General features: G+C 45.5%; 1 protein-coding gene across 1 annotated transcript; it reads right to left on the bottom strand.

The window, feature by feature from the left end:
• Positions 1-300: 300 nt before the first annotated feature.
• Positions 301-16,214, bottom strand: LOC117502625 (probable ribonuclease ZC3H12D). The gene is made up of 6 exons (XM_034161688.1): positions 16,119-16,214; positions 6,275-6,669; positions 5,196-5,335; positions 3,943-4,177; positions 3,753-3,859; positions 301-1,908 (listed from the first exon to the last, which is right to left on the bottom strand). Exons 2-6 carry the CDS (start codon positions 6,658-6,660, stop codon positions 1,040-1,042), a joined length of 1,737 nt encoding a protein of 578 aa, XP_034017579.1. The 5' UTR covers positions 6,661-6,669; positions 16,119-16,214; the 3' UTR covers positions 301-1,039.
• Between the last annotated feature and the right edge of the window lie 13 nt (positions 16,215-16,227).

Below are 16,227 nucleotides of genomic sequence, written 5' to 3'. Positions count from 1 at the left end.
TTTTCCAACCCAAAGAAACCAGTTTTCAGCTTTTATCTGCACCTTGGTGTGAAGAGGCAGTTCATTCATGTTTAATAAATGGAAAAAAAATCATTTGGATATCTAATGTGTCTTGGATTTTAGCTGGGAAAACTGTCTTTGTAACAGATAAGTTATTTGTAAAAATAAAAAAAAACATCTTTTAAAAGAATTGTATGTCTGATATTTTGGCGCAGCGGTCTGCTTGTTTCCTCCAGCAGATGGCAGTAGAGACCAAGAAAGAGTTCAGTATCTGCTCGTGTTCCATATTAAATGTTTTTTTTTTTTGTTTTTTTTGGAAATAATTCATAACAGATCAGTGAGACGTACAGACATCAGTCCTCACTTTGAGGAGAAAACAACAAACCACCGCGGCAGTGGATTTGGACCATAATGCATTGTACTTTTACAAGAACAGTGCAGACGCAGCCTCTGCTCTCCTGCATTTTAATCAAACTTAATGCCCAACGTGTCAGATGTTCCAGCATCACAACGTCCAGCTGTGACCTCTCATAAAATCTGGACGGGTTTAGTGGACTGAGTGGGACATCAGGTTAGAAGAATAAAGAAGAGATGTTAGTACGAAGAGGCCACTGAAAGCCCAGAGGGAGATGAAATCATCATGGACACTCCAACACTTCCAGGCAGGGTCAAAGGTCAAGTGAGGAGAATCCAGTCCCAGTCAGAAATGCACATTTTTCAGGGAGGTCCGGCGAATCACAAACCACCTGTTTCACCTCATCTGTGTTCCTGCTGCAGGAAGCGACCAGAGAAGGCACTTTAATCACCAAAGTACTGCTTTCTGTTGTAGTTCTCATCTTTAGAGCGGACCGATCTGGCAGGATGTGGTTTCACTGAAATCAGTTTGAACTTGATCAGGAAGCAGCAAATGTAAACAAGCTGATTCAGCTACAGTTTGTTTTCACATTCACGTTGAGTTCTGTGCGTTCAGATTGTAGTGGGACGTTGGACTGTTTAAAGGTGGGCGGGGTCAAGGTGAGAACTGCCGCCTCCTTCTTCTTCAGCAGAAGGAGGCGCTGCTGCTCCTGTAGCTCTGAATGAGAGAAATCAGCTGGGACGTGTCCGAGATGTGCGGGTGAGCGCTCATCACGTGGTCCACCACACGGTGAGGGAAGAGCGTGCTCAGCTGGCTCCTCAGGCACTTCCTCTGCTCACTGGACAGACTTTGGCTGGTGGGCGCGGCGTGGCTGAGGCTGGTGGGTAAGCTGTGGATCCGTCTGTGGGAGGAGAACGTCTGCCTGAAGTACTGCTGCTCTAATAAGTGGGCCAGACGCTCCCCGCCGTGCAGGTGCAGGGAGCTGCAGGAGCTCCACGTCACGGGGTGGGGCATCCCAGTCTGCTGGTGACCACACCTGCACGGAGGGTGGGGGCGGGCCACCACCGGGTCACCCCCGCTTTGAGGAGAGTAGTAACCTTCTCCATTCAAACCGGACCTCTGGGTGTTGGCGCCGTATAGTCCAGACGCGGAGAAGAAGCCGCTCCTGCAGCCAGTGGAAGGTGTGTCTTTGCCATGCAGGGCGTCATGGACGTACAGCTGAGACATCCAGCTGTCCAGCGAGCCTAAAGCCTCGTCCACGTCTGGACTCGGGCAGTGCCGGAGGCTGCTGGGTTGTAGGCGAGGGCTGCGGCTGTCTCTGGGACAGAAGAGCTGCTCGCTGGGTGAAGCTCCGTGTAACGGCCTGCTTGCGCCAGCGGGCGGAGCAGAGGATGACGGGTTTTGGTGCAGCAGCGGCTTTTCAAGCTGCTTTGCGGTTCTGTCTGCAGGAGGTCTGCTCAGCGCCCTCAGTTCATCAGCGACGGACAGCTGGGACTGGTTGGTCCGCTCTGGGTGGTAGAACTTGCACTTCACTCCGTATGTGCACTTCTTCCCTGCAAGCAGGAATAGAGAGATTTAAAATGACAAAACGTCAGCACAGTGCAAGAGAACATGAAACACATTTAGACACCGCGGGCGACGACTCTGAATGTCCACAGCAAACACTGTCCAATCTGTCCTCTGGTTTTGTTCTTCCCATCTGCAGCCACCCACAGTTTAAACCCGTCGCTCCTTCACTGCTACTGTCCTCTGCTCCACTCAGTGAGAACATCGCCACCTACTGGCTCCTTGCTGACAGCATCCCTGTTAATTTTTCAAACTGAAATCAAATTTTAAGTTTCCAACGAGTCTGAACACTGTCGGACTATGAACCACCAAGTCCACAAACCTGCCAACATATTTAAAATATTTTATCTTGATATATATACACACACACACACCTTTGACTTTTAATGCTGCTTGGTTTTAATTCTTTTTTTTTTTTTTTTTTTTTTTTTTTTTTTGTTAAATGACACACATGAAGTAGAAAGGCCCAGTTTGTGACCTCTGACCATAGACTTGTGGATTCCTTGAGGATCCAGTTGAACTCTGACTACAGTCTGCTCAGAGTCCACGAAATCTGAACAGACACTCTTTTGCAGGACTTTATCCACAATCATGGACATAACTGGTGATGCTCCTGCCTTTGGAACAATCATTGTTTCAAACTGGGTGACAGGTAAATATGGATCCAAAGGTTGGACTTTCTCTCAGAAATGGTGAACCCCTGGATTGCAACAGTTACAGGACGATTACACTCCTCTCTGTGCCAAGAAAGGTCTTTGCAAGAATCATTCTCCACAGGATTCAGTCCCACCTACTTGCCGGACTTCAGGTTCCTGGAACTGTCTGGTTTCACACCCAAGAAGTCAGCCATCAAATATTTCCTCGCTCTTTTCCAACATTGATGATTTTCTCAAAGCGTTTGATTTGGCTAACCTGTTCAGGACATCCTGAGAATTGGCAGGATTCCCATTTACTTGGATATTGCAGCCACTGGGAGCGCCGTACAGAGCAGGGAATATATAAATTAACTTCCCAATGAATACTGGTGTTCTTCAGGGATGTGTTCTAGCTCCTACACTTCTCAGTTCTTGCATGGATTAGATGTTGGGTCAGGATGTGGAAACCAGTGGATTTGGTGTCTTTTTTTTTTTTTTTTTTTTACTGACTTTGACTATATGGATGCTGGGATCTTTGTGGAATGATGCGATGCAGTGGAGAAGCAGAGTGAAGAATCAGTATCTGGATTTGTAATTGTCTTGAATCCACTGACTTCCTGGACTCATCCATCAGAAGTGTGTCTGTATGTGGTGAAAGTGTTGAACTCGTAGAGATGTTCACTGACCTCTGCAGTGGCCTTTGTATCTCTGAGTCCTCTGCCTTTAAGATCCAGACACACCTAGGCAGACCTTATGGAGTCATGAGTTCAAAGGTCAGAGGTGCTTGGTGATGCTGATCTCTTTGAGGTCCAAATCTTTAGGGTACTGGTGCTTCCTGCCTGACTATATAGTTATCAGTCTCTGACTCTAACCCAAAAGAGGATGACTGGGTGTCTTTGGCTCCAGGTCTCTTTTTCTTTTTCTTGTTTTTTTTTTTTGTTTTTTTTTGGGGGGTGGGGGGGGGCTGCTTTTCTATGAAGCATCAAATGAAACCAGCAGAAAACAAAAGAATGTTCAATGAACTCTGTGAACACATGTGCCATAAAACAAACTAGCAGCTCAAACAGAAACCTGATGTTAGCTGGTGTTAATTTCACAACGCTGAAAACAAACTGCAAGCTTCTGCTTTCCTGAGCAGCGCTGAGTTGTGTCGTGGCTTCATAATCGCTGCGATGGTGAAATACGAGCAAACCCACCGTAAGGACAGTGCTGCAGCTTCACGTCTTGGACCGGTGGCTTTTTCCGCAGGAAGTCATCAATGGTTGGACCATTTCTGCCCAGAGGATCATCAGGAGGCATGAACCTGCAGCGGCACAGACACCGTCAGGGACGTGCACTTTTGCGCGCGCATAGACACGTATACGGACCGGAAGCCGCCGCACTCACTTGTCATTGACGAACGTGTACATCAGCAGCCTCTCCTCGATGAGTTTCTTCCACTGAGGATTCTCCGTCTGCAGGTTGCGGTAGTTGTCGTTGGACACGATGATGCCGTCGGAGGTGAAGGCCAGTTTGACGATATAGTGGTCGTCGTAGCACACCACTCTCTTCCCGTTGACACAGCGAGACGGCGTGTACACCAGGATCCTGCTCCTCTCCAGCTCATGGAGAATATGTTGATCTGCACAACGACACACCCGCTCATCACTTATTTAGTGTTAACGTTTCCCAACCAGGACGTTATGTTTGTTAGTAAGATGACCTTCACTAACCCACCAGTCACTCTGGTTTTACAGAATTAACATTGTAAAGTTTATTTTTAAGCTGATGCCAAAGGGCTCGTTTGAAAGGGGAGGGGGGAGTTGGCGTGGCCAGCAGCAGCTCCTTTCCTGTTAAAGCAAAAGTCACATAAACGCGCCATCTCTTATTGACCTGAAATCCTGTTGGGTCCACAAGTATTTGGGGACTATTTTTGTTAATGTTGACTTTATACATGACCACAACAGCACTGAAATAAAACGATCAGGATGTTTTTATCACATCGACTTCTGTTAAAAAAAACAAAAAAAATGTAGTGCCTCCATTTTCAGAGGCTGTAAATAAAGGGACAAACTACATTTGAAGATCCAAATGTTACAGTGTGTGCATGAGAAAAATGTAGTTTTTATTTGTTTATTTATATTCATTTGTGGGCTTGAGATAGAGAACCAGCACCAGGGTCCATCACACTGTCACGCCTAGTTGGAGTTGAACTAAACTTAGGGTCTGTATCAGCGTCCGTCACTACGGACTCGTCCTTGAAGCAGGCGGCAGATGGAGTCGATGGACTCGCCAGAATGACTATCTGATTTATCATAACGCACTGCAGCATTATCAGAAGGATGTGACGCTTATTCCCACAGTGGACCTTCAACCAGAATGTGAGTCGAGCCAGCAAATGTTGGCTGCTTTGTTTGGGTTTATTTCCTCTTCGCGGTGTCACGCTCAACTCGCTCTGAAAAACACGCACACGGTGTGATGAATGTGTGCACGTTCTTCCTTTAGCTAGTCATGGGGGAAAAGGTTTTGGTCGCACGTGTGTTATCTGTGAGTCACCTGATGGTGATCTCACAGAACACATGGATAAAATGACAGCGTGCACGTGGACACACCCACCTGTGCTCAGACCCGTGTGACTCGGGGCAGACGGGTGACCTTACCTGTGATGGGGGCCTCGGGCCGTGGCTGCTCCTTCCTCCACAGTGGAATGAAGACCGTGATGTCCCGCAACCCTTTGTCCCAGAACCAGCTGACCGCCAGCTGAAGGCCGCGGCATGAAAACACCTTTGCGTCGCCATGACTACATAGAATCAGAATCACAACATCAAAAAAACACTTCTTCTTTCTACTTCTGTGAACGCTGCACACACATGTTCTCTTTTTATTTTTCCAGGAAGTAGACGGTGTTGCAAGATGTGTTCAGTTCTTTGTGAGGTTCTCTAAATGAGACTGCTGCATGCGCACACACACACACACATCCTGCCTTTAAAGTGAAGCACGCTTTAATGAGACTGAAAGTCGAGATTACACAGTTTTGTGAAGTGGAGGATCATATGTATTGAATACCACATGGGAAGGTGAAGGAGCAGGAATCCGCGTCACCAAGGAAGTGAAACTGTGACCATAATGCAGTCTGCAGCCTGATCACAAGATGGCACTAAATCCTGACATACTGCAGCTTTAAACAACAGACTTCATGGAAATCTCCAAACACGACCCCCAGCAGTTGGAACATAAACTGGACCGTTGTGCACGAGTGCATGTATGCCTGCTCACGGGGATTTCCCTGCACGTGTGTCAGTAAGAAGTGGTGTGTGACTGACAACCCTTTTGCACAGCATGATTTCAACACTCTCGCTTTGAAAAATGCAGTGTGACATCACACAGCAACAAAGACTTCAGCTCTGTTTCACCTGAAGAAGCTCAAAATGGCATTTTACACGAAGCACTGCTTCAACTTAAAGTGTCAAAAGGTCAAAGTGAAAGCAACTGTGGGTCAGCGAGGGGTTAAACTGTTTCCCCCCATGCTCATGACGGAAACACACAAACAAAGCAGCTTTATGAAGTCACGAGTGTCCGCTGGCTCTTGAACTGAATAGATGAATGTGTGCATGTGTTTTTAAAGATGGGACGTGCGCTGCAGTGAAATCAGGTTCAGCAGCGTCACACTTCCTTAAATCAGCTTCAGAAAACGTTTTTCTGTCACACTGATGTGATGATGCAAACTGAGCGGACTCACCTCATGGCCACGTTGCTTCCGTCTATAACCACCGGTCTGAAACCGGGTGCTGACCCGACCCACGCCGGGCCGGGGTCGCAGCTCCTGGGCACCAGCTTGAGACTTCTGTTGGAGCGAGCATGGCAGGTCTTTATCAGCTCTTCCAGGATGTCATTGGTCTGGGCGTCGTGGTGGAGGTTTTCCAGCACACGTCGGATGTCTCCGTAAGAGTATCCCAGCTTGAGGAATCTTTCCACGTGCTGCTGCTGCTCCACGCCGTTCGTCAACTGCTGTGGCGCCACTTCACAGTCTGAGGGCTGCATGTGTTTCCTCTCCTCTCTCCTGTCAGGACTGCCTGGCCGGGGAGTCCTCCTCACCTCCTTATTCTGGTTTATCAGCTTCTCCATGGCAACGGCCTGTATTTTGGAGCAGGTGACGTGTGTCAGAAGGGATGCGGGTGGCGTCCCATGCGCACAGGAAGCTGCTACGGTGGTCTGACAGCATTTTTCAGACAGCAGATTGTGGTTTTGCACCTTCTGATAAAAATCTGTTTTGATTACGAATGAACCCGTAAATGCAAACACACGTTGACATCATCCTGCTTCAAACTCGAGACGGGAAGCAGAGGGTCTGCACGGAGTGCCCCCACCCCCATTTGACCTCCAGGGTCACAGACCAAAGTAAAAGTGAGCGGAAGCAAGACGTCAGCATGGCCTTTGGTTTGGTGAGTGCAACAAGCCTCGCCGCATTCCACACAGCTTTTACTGCCTGATGTGGAAACTCCCCCGAAGCTCTCAGCCAAACAGGAAGTCCGAATTCTTCTCCAACTGCACAAAATGCAGTGTGAATGGCCAAAATACTCAAAAACAAAAATACTCTTTTCCATTCAGCTGCTCCCACTAGGGGGCGCCACAACAGATCAATCATTTCCTTCTCACCCTGTCCTCTGTATCTTCCTCTGTCACTCCGAACACCTGCATGTCCTCCCTCAGCACATCCATAAACCTCCTCTTTGTCCTCCCTCTTCTCCTCCTGCCTGGTGGCTCCATCCTCAGCATCCTTCTCCCTATATATCCTGGGTCCCTCCTCTGCACATGTCCAAACCATATCAGTCTCACCTCTCTGACTTTGTCTCCAAACTGTCCCACCTGAGCTGTCCCTCTGATGTGTTCATTCCTAATCTTGTCCATTCTTCTCACTCCCAAAGAGAATCTCAACATCTTCAACTCCGCCTCCTGTCTTTTTGTTAGTGCCACCGTCTCTAACCTGTCCAACATAGCTGGTCTCACTACTGTTTTGTAGACTTTCTTCTTCACTCTTGATGATATTCTTCGGTCACAAATCACTCCTGCCACCTTTCTCCACCCACTCCACCCTGCCTGCACTCTCTTCTTCACCTCTCTACCACACTCTCCATTACTTTGGACAGTTGACCCCAAATATTTAAACTCATCTACTTTCACCACTTCTACTCCTTGTACCCACACTATTCCACTGGGCTCCCTCTCATTCACACACATGGACTCAGTCTTGCTCTTACTGACTTTCATTCCCCTTCTCTCCAGAGCATATCTCCACATCTCCAGACTAGACTCAACCTGCTCTCTACTCTCACTACAGATCAGTGTCATCTGCAAACATCATAGTCCATGGAGACTCCTGTCTGATGTCTTCAGTCAGCTTGTCCATCACCATTGTGAACATGAAAGGACTCAGAGCTGATCCTTGGTGTAATCCCACCTCCACCTTGAATGGGTTTGTCATTCCTACTGCGCATCTCACCGCTGTCACACTATTTTTGTACAACCCCAATTCCAATGAAGTTGGGACGTTGTGTAAAATGTAAATTAAAAACAGAACACAATAATTTTCAAATCCTCTTCAACCTATATTCAATTGAATACACCACAAAGACAAGATATTTAATGTTCAAGCTGATAAACTTTATTGTTTTTGTGCAAATATTTGCTTATTTTGAAATGGATGCCTGCAACAGGTTTCTAAAAAGCTGGGACAGTGGTATGTTTCCCACTGTGTTACATCACCTTTCCTTCTAACAACACTCAATAAGCGTTTGGGAACTGAGGACACTAATTGCTGAAGCTTTGTAGGTGGAATTTTTTCCCATTCTTGCTTGATGTACGACTTCAGTTGCTCAAAAGTCCGGGGTCTCCGTTGTCGTATTTTGCTCTTCATAATGCGCCACACATTTTCAGTGGGCGACAGGTCTGGACTGCAGGCAGGCCAGTCTAGTACCCGCACTCTTTTACTACGAAGCCACGCTGTTGTAACACATGCAGAATGTGGCTTGGCATTGTCTTGCTGAAATAAGCAGGGACGTCCCTGAAAAAGACGTTGCTTGGATGGCAGCATGTGTTGCTCCAAAACCTGGATGTACCGTTCAGCATTGATGGTGCCATCACAGATGTGTAAGTTGTCCATGCCATGGGCACTAACACACCCCCATACCATCACAGATGCTGGCTTTTGAACTTTGCACTGGTAACAATCTGAATGGTCTTTTTCTTCTTTTGTCCAGAGGACACGATGTCCATGATTTCCAAAAACAATTTGAAATGTGGACTCATCAGACCACAGCACACTTTTCCACTTTACGTCTGTCCATTTCAAATGAGCTCGGGCTCAGAGAAGGCGGCGGCGTTTCTGGATGTTGTTGATGTTTGGCTTTCGCTTTGCATGGTAGAGTTTTAACTTGTACTTGTAGATTTAGTGACAAACTGTGTTAACTGACAATGGTTTTCTGAAGTGTTCCTGAGCCCACGCGGTAAGATCCTTTACACAATGATGTCGGTTTTTAATGCAGTGCCACCTGAGGGATTGAAGGTCATGGGCATTCACTGTTGATTTTCGTTCTTGCCGCTTACGTGTAGAAAGTTCTCCAGATTCTCTGAATCTTTTGATTATATTATGGACTGTAGATGATGGAATCTCTAAATTGAATGTTGAGGAACATTGTTCTTAAACTGTTGGACTATTTTTTTTTTCACGCAGTTGTTCACAAAGTGGTGATCCTCGCCCCATCTTTGCTTGTGAACGGCTGAGCCTTTTGGGGATGCTCCTTTTATCCCCAATCATGACACTCACCTGTTTACAATTAACCTGTTCACCTGTGAAATGTTCCAAACAGGTGTTGAGCATTCATCAACTTTCCCAGTCTTTGTTACCCTGTCCCAGCTTTTTTGAAATGTGTTGCAGGCATCCTTTTCAAAATGAGCAAATATTTGCACAAAAACAAAAAGTCTATCAGATTTAACATTAAATATCTTGTCTTTGTGGTGTATTCAATTGAATATAGGTTGAAGAGGATTTACAAATCATTATGTTCTGTTACTATTTATATTTTACACAACGTCCCAATGAAGTTGGGACGTTGTCGTTGTGTGTGTATGTGTGTGTATGTGTGTAAATATATATATATATATATCATCTGGACCAACTGCCTTTCCACTCTTAACCCTTTTCATAGCTGCCTCACTTCATCCTTCTAATCTCTTGCAGTTCTTTATTTACTCTCCATATCCTGGCTTTTCTCTTTCTCAATTTCTTCATTTATCAGCTCCTCTAAATATTCCCTCCACCTTCTCAACACACTCTCCCCACTTATCAGCACATTAGCGTGGTAACAGATGAACATGGTAACCTGCTGTACATCCTTTCCAGCTCTGTCCCTTTGTCTGGCCAGTTGGTACAAGTCATTTTCTCCTTCCGTACTGTTCAACTTCTTGTACAGCTCGCAATGTGGCTTTTCCTTCTCTTTTCGCCGTACACTGAATCTCCTTGTAATCCTGTCTACTTTCTTCATCTCTTTGCCAACCTGTTTCTCCTTATGCTTTTTCCTGGACCTCTTCATTCCACCACCAAGTCTCCTCCTCTTCCTTCCACTGTCCAGATACCACACCCAGTACCTTCCTAGCTGTCTCCCTCACCACATCTGCAGTACTTTTCTAGATTTCCAAAATTGCTTCCCCTCCATCCAGCGCTTCTCTCACCTGCTCACTGAATTTCATACAAGTCTTCCTCCTTCAGCTTTGACCATCTGATCCTTTGTTGAGCTCTCACTCTCCTTCTTCTTTATCTCTATAGTCATCCTCCAAACCACCATCCTATGCAGTTTAGCTACACTCTCTCCTGCCGCCACCTTACAGTCTCCAAATTATTTTTGCTTGCATCTCCTACACAGAATGTAGTCCACCTGTGTGCACCTTCCGCCCTCTTATGTTACCCTGTGCTCCTCCCTTTTCTTAAAGTAGGTATTCACCACAGCCATTTGCATTCTTTTGTAAAATCAATGACCATCTGTCCTTCCCCCATTCCTATCCTTGATACAATATCTACCCATTACTTCCTCATCACCTCTGTTCCCTTCACCAACATGCCTATTGAAGTCCGCTCCTATCACCACTCTTTCATTCTTGGGTTCACTCTCCACCACGTCATCTAACTCACTCCAGAAATCTTTCTCCATCTCACAACATGCATGTGGGACATATGCACTGATGATATTCATCATCACCCCTTAAATTTCCAACTTCACACTCATCACCCTCAGACACTCGCGGAACCTCCAACACACTTTTAACATACTCTTCCTTTAAAATTACCTCAACACCATTTCTTTTCCTGTCCTCACCGTGATACAACTTGAACCAACCGCCGATGCTCCTGCTCTTACTTCCCTTCCATTTGGTCTCTTGCACACACAATGGGCCTCATGTATCAATGTTGCGCACTTGTGGCGTAAATTTAAGGTGTAAATTTGAAGTACACCAAAGTTGCTGTGACATGTATCAAGCAGTGCGCACCTGCCCATTTCCGGCGTACGCCCGACGTGACCTTGATAAATGCGGTGGGTGAAAACAATCGTAATTATAATGAACACACCCGTAAATATTCGGACTCCGCTTCAGACACACCCTCATTTTACGACATGGAAGCCAGGAAGACGGCAAAGAAAAAGAACTCCACCAATCATGACGCGTGCCAATAGAGCATCAGAAGCGGCCGTCGTATTAATTGTTTTGTAGTATAATCAAAAAAGTGTTACAGTGGTCCCTCGTTCATCGCGGGAGTGACGTTCTAAAAATAGCCCGCAATAAGCAAATTACAGTTATTATAGATGTTTTAAAGCTGTAAAACCACTTTATACACTTTTCTCAATCAGGCATGAACATTTTCTCACTTTTCTCTCGTATGTAAACACTCTCAAAGTTAAAACTTTTGTAGAAAAATAAGACCAACCTGTTTTCAGGCCCAAACATTTGTTTGAGAAATAAAAACAGAACGTTTTCCTATAAATAATTATGATGGCTTTTAGAACTAACGAATTTAATTTTAACAATCAATGTACGAGGTTGGACACATAAGAAATTATTAATAGTGACTGACCAGTATTTCACAGTTCCTCTGATCGCGCCTCTTCGTCCTGACGCCGCGCCTTTTTCCACTGAGTCAAACCTCGCTGCAGGTGTCTTTTTCCGAGTGAAGAACACAGTTATGGGTAGTTGTTGGTGCTCTTTTTTCTTCTGGGCAAGAAGATTCTTATAAACAGACACGCAGACCACAATGCACTGTAAAAAAAAAAAAAGCATGCAAAATTGGACTAAAAAAATCCGCAAAACTGCGAGGCCGCGAAAGGTGAACCGCGTTATAGCGAGGGACCACTGTATTCTCTTTTCACGTGCCAGTAATTCTTGACATGTGGATATTTGCTCGCTCAATTAATAAGACACACCTAATTTTTCAGATTTCTTTATTCTTAAGATGTATTTCTTTATTTATTTTATTGTAACAAACGAATGGAGACGACACAACCTGATTGCAGCATGACAACACTACAGTTGTAATTATCAATTTCATTGTCTAAAACGATCACACCACATAAAGTTAAGCTCAGCGCTGCTCTGGCTCCAGGCTCTGGAGAAAAAGGCGAGCAGCACTTTCTTTGCGGTCAGCGCTGTAGCCACGGATCGTGCTCCATAGACCAACAATCCCGCAAAAGCAGGATTTGTATTAATTATTATGTAGTATAATCAGGAAAGTGTTATTTATGTAACACATGCATTGATTTGTATAATGTCACTGTTTATCATGTTGATCATTTTCATTTTTATGTGGATTCCAGCGCTGGTTCATTTTGGCGTATAATTTACGCCACCTCTCGACCTGGTGTATATTTTCAGCGCAGCGTACGCCAGCGACCACATTGATAAATGCCAAGTAGCGCAGCCATTTTGGCGTACACCCCATATACCCCAGCTCCCAATTCAGATCAGGGAGACAGACACCCTCTCTACTTTTAAGATTAGGCTTAAAACTTTCCTTTTTGCTAAAGCTTATAGTTAGGGCTGGATCAGGTGACCCTGAACCATCCCTTAGTTATGCTGCTATAGACGTAGACTGCTGGGGGGTTCCCATGATGCACTGTTTCTTTCTCTTTTTGCTCTGTATGCACCACTCTGCATTTAATCATTAGTGATCGATCTCTGCTCCCCTCCACAGCATGTCTTTTTCCTGGTTCTCTCCCTCAGCCCCAACCAGTCCCAGCAGAAGACTGCCCCTCCCTGAGCCTGGTTCTGCTGGAGGTTTCTTCCTGTTAAAAGGGAGTTTTTCCTTTCCACTGTAGCCAAGTGCTTGCTCACAGGGGGTCGTTTTGACCGTTGGGGTTTTTCTGTAATTATTGTATGGCTTTTGCCTTACAATATAAAGCGCCTTGGGGCAACTGTTTGTTGTGATTTGGCACTATATAAAAAAAAATTGATTGATTTGATTGATTGATATACGCTCAAATATCGCCGTACGCACGTTGATACATGAGGCCCCAATATGTCTTCCTTTCTCCTCTCCATCATATCAGCCAGCTCTCTCCTTTTACCAGTCAGACTGCCAACATTCAAAGTCCCAACTTCCACCCGTATAGTTTTCCTCTTCTCTCACCATCTGTGGACACATTTTCATCCTCCTTTTCTTCTTCTTCACACAGCAGTAGCTCATTTGAGCAACAGCACCGGTGGCAGATGTTGTTAACCCGGGCCTCGACAGATCCAGTGTCACCAATCGAATGGTCCCACTAAAAATCAATGGGCCTTGCCTTCACTGCGCATGCATCATTTCTGTGCATCATTAGCCGCGGTAAACTGCCTCCAGTCATCTGTCTCAGCGACACATATCTGAAGCTTTTCTACAACAATCATTTCCACATACTATAAATTCAGCATTATTTCATCATAAAAGACGGAGGAAGCGATCAGAGCGCTGCCGCTACATGAGCTGCTATCCGATGCGTTCACTGCGCCTACGTCATTTCACAGTGTCAGTGATGACTCAGATTATCGCCTCGTTTCTGCTTCAAACTGACTTTAGAATGATTTAAGTGGTTTTACTTTATCTGATGGTTAATAATCCCATTCATCCATTTGATCACTTTGGGAGAAGAGACTCTGTCTCAGACGAGCTGCTGAGGTCCCAAATGACACATGCGCAGAGAAGGCAGGGCAGACCATTTTTTAGGGTGAACAGTTCGGTCTGTGACACAGGTATGGAAATTGGACGCCGGATGCCCTTTCTGACTCAATCCTACTCATTTGTCAGAGCTTGGGAAAGGTGTCGCCGACTGAAAGGTCCCCCCTAAAAATCGGTCCGCCTTTTGCATCTGCACATGCGTCATTTCGGACCACAGCAGCACATCTGAGACGGAGTCTCTTCACCCAAAGCAATCAAGTGGATTAATGGGATTATTAACCATCAGATGATAAAGGTAAAACCTCTTAAATCATTCTAAATTCAGTTTTAAGCAAAAATGAGGTGAAATTCCGTGATGCTTTGATATGCAGTGAACGCATCAGCTAGCAGCTCGTGCTGCTGCTGCGCTTTGATCGCTTCCGCCGCCTTTTATAATGAAATAATGCTGAATTTATGTGGAAATGATTGTTGTACAAAAGCTTCAGATATCTGTCGCTGAGACAGATGATGACTGGAGGCAGTCTGAAGCAGAAACGAGGTGATAATCAGTGAACTGCATCATCGGGGGGGGGGGAACCGATTTTTAGGGGGACCGTTCGGTCAGCAACACCAGCCCTCTCAGTGCACTGGCTGCACACCCATGTGGCTAAGTTAAAAAATAAATAAATAAGGGTAATTACATCAAAAAACATTAGCAGTAAATTTCTAAAATTTAGTTTATTAGAATAAAAGAATGTCACAGTTGTTTTCCATCCATCCATTTTCTTCCGCTTTATCCGGAGTCGGGTCGCGGGGGCAGCAGCTCAAACAAAGCCGCCCAGACCTCCCGATCCACACACACCTCCCCCAGGTCCTCCGGGGGAACCCCAAGGCGTTCCCAAGCCAGCTGAGAGATATAGTCCCTCCAGCGTGTCCTGGGTCTTCCCCGGGGCCTCCTCCCAATGGGACGTGCCCGGAACACCTCTCCAGCGAGGCATCCAGGGGGCATCCGGAAAAGATGCCCGAGCCACCAGTTGTTTTCCATAAATATTTAATTAAGTTTTTTTTTCTTCATTCAAGAAATTATTAAATGATTTCCAAACTTGTTTACTTTGTGATGTTGTTTGGCTCATGACATCACAAAGATGAGTTAATGACATAATAAAAAATTATGTAGAATAGACAAGTCTGACTTTCTTTTGGGGGAGCGGCAAGAAACCAAACATGCCTAAATCTTTTACACAGTCGTGTCATCTAAAGTCTCAGCCACATTTCAAAACGAATCATCTTTCTGTTATTAGACTTTTAAAAAAGTGATTAAATGGCTCTAACTCCGCCTGTTTTGTTGTTCTGATCCACAGCTGATGTTTTCACATCAGTTCAGCATGTTTGGACTGATTCTGATTAGCGGATGAGGAGAACACATGAACCTGCCTGCTGAAGCAAAATAACGTAGAATGCTGTTTGAAATCTGCCCTGTAAAACAGCTGGACATTCGACAAAAGCTGGGTTTGACACTGTCAGGTCAGACACTGTCGATCCTGACCCGCTGCAGGGTTTACACCGTCTCGTTGCAGGGTTTACACCGACCCGCTGCAACCTGCACTTGGGCAGAAATCCTGAGGGGGGACACCCACCACCCAACGCCCCTCAATTCCCAATTCAAAGGTCACCTGCCCCACTAAATCATTTAAAACTGACTTCAGCGATGTCTGCGGTTTGAAATCTTACACGTCTACTGTCACATATATTTAAACATTTAAACGTGTTATCTGTTGCGTTATTTACAAATCATCTGATATATCAGAACAGCTTTTCTCAATTGTCTGCGGAGCACAGGTGGTCTGTGAGTGACCCCTAGTGGTGTGTGAGTATATTGGTAAAAAAAAAATCACATTTTAAATTATGATCATATTTGAATTTTAAGTGTTTCTCAACCTTTAAAAATGACTCCAGAGTCTAATAGACTCCTGTTTTTTTTAAATACTGGTCAAAAAGTTTGTGTTCAGGGACGTGGTGCCCGACTCGGCCACTAGATGTCGCTGTGGAACATCAATCAGTATCCAGCAAAACAAGTAATTTTTTAAATTAAATTTATAACTGAGATTGTTGCACTTACTGTCAGAATAATAAAGGTTTCTGCAAAATACAGTTCATGGTTTAAGCTGCATGCCCCCCCCCCCCCCCCCCACACACACACACACACACACAGTGAAGTTTCCTCACGTGTGCACCACTTCCTGTGCTGCGTTAACCATTTGTAGACCGTGCGCTCAAATTCCTCATGGACTCAACATCCAAACTGCTGTGACCTTTGCCCTCACTAATGGAAGCACAGGTGGCTGTTGTGTGGCGTGCCGGAGGACGTGCCGGAACTGTGGAATGATCAGATCTAGTTCTTACTTACGGTCTGAGCGGGTTCTGGGCCGCTGGCTGCTCGCTGTCGTGCTGCTCGCTGCTGAGAACAAAAACAATCTGACCGGCGTGGAACAAAACGCTGAATTGATGTGAACCAC

Source organism: Thalassophryne amazonica, chromosome 21 (assembly GCF_902500255.1).
Source record: "Thalassophryne amazonica chromosome 21, fThaAma1.1, whole genome shotgun sequence".
NCBI classification, from domain to species: domain Eukaryota; kingdom Metazoa; phylum Chordata; class Actinopteri; order Batrachoidiformes; family Batrachoididae; genus Thalassophryne; species Thalassophryne amazonica.
This window is presented reverse-complemented; position numbering and strand designations above follow the sequence as displayed.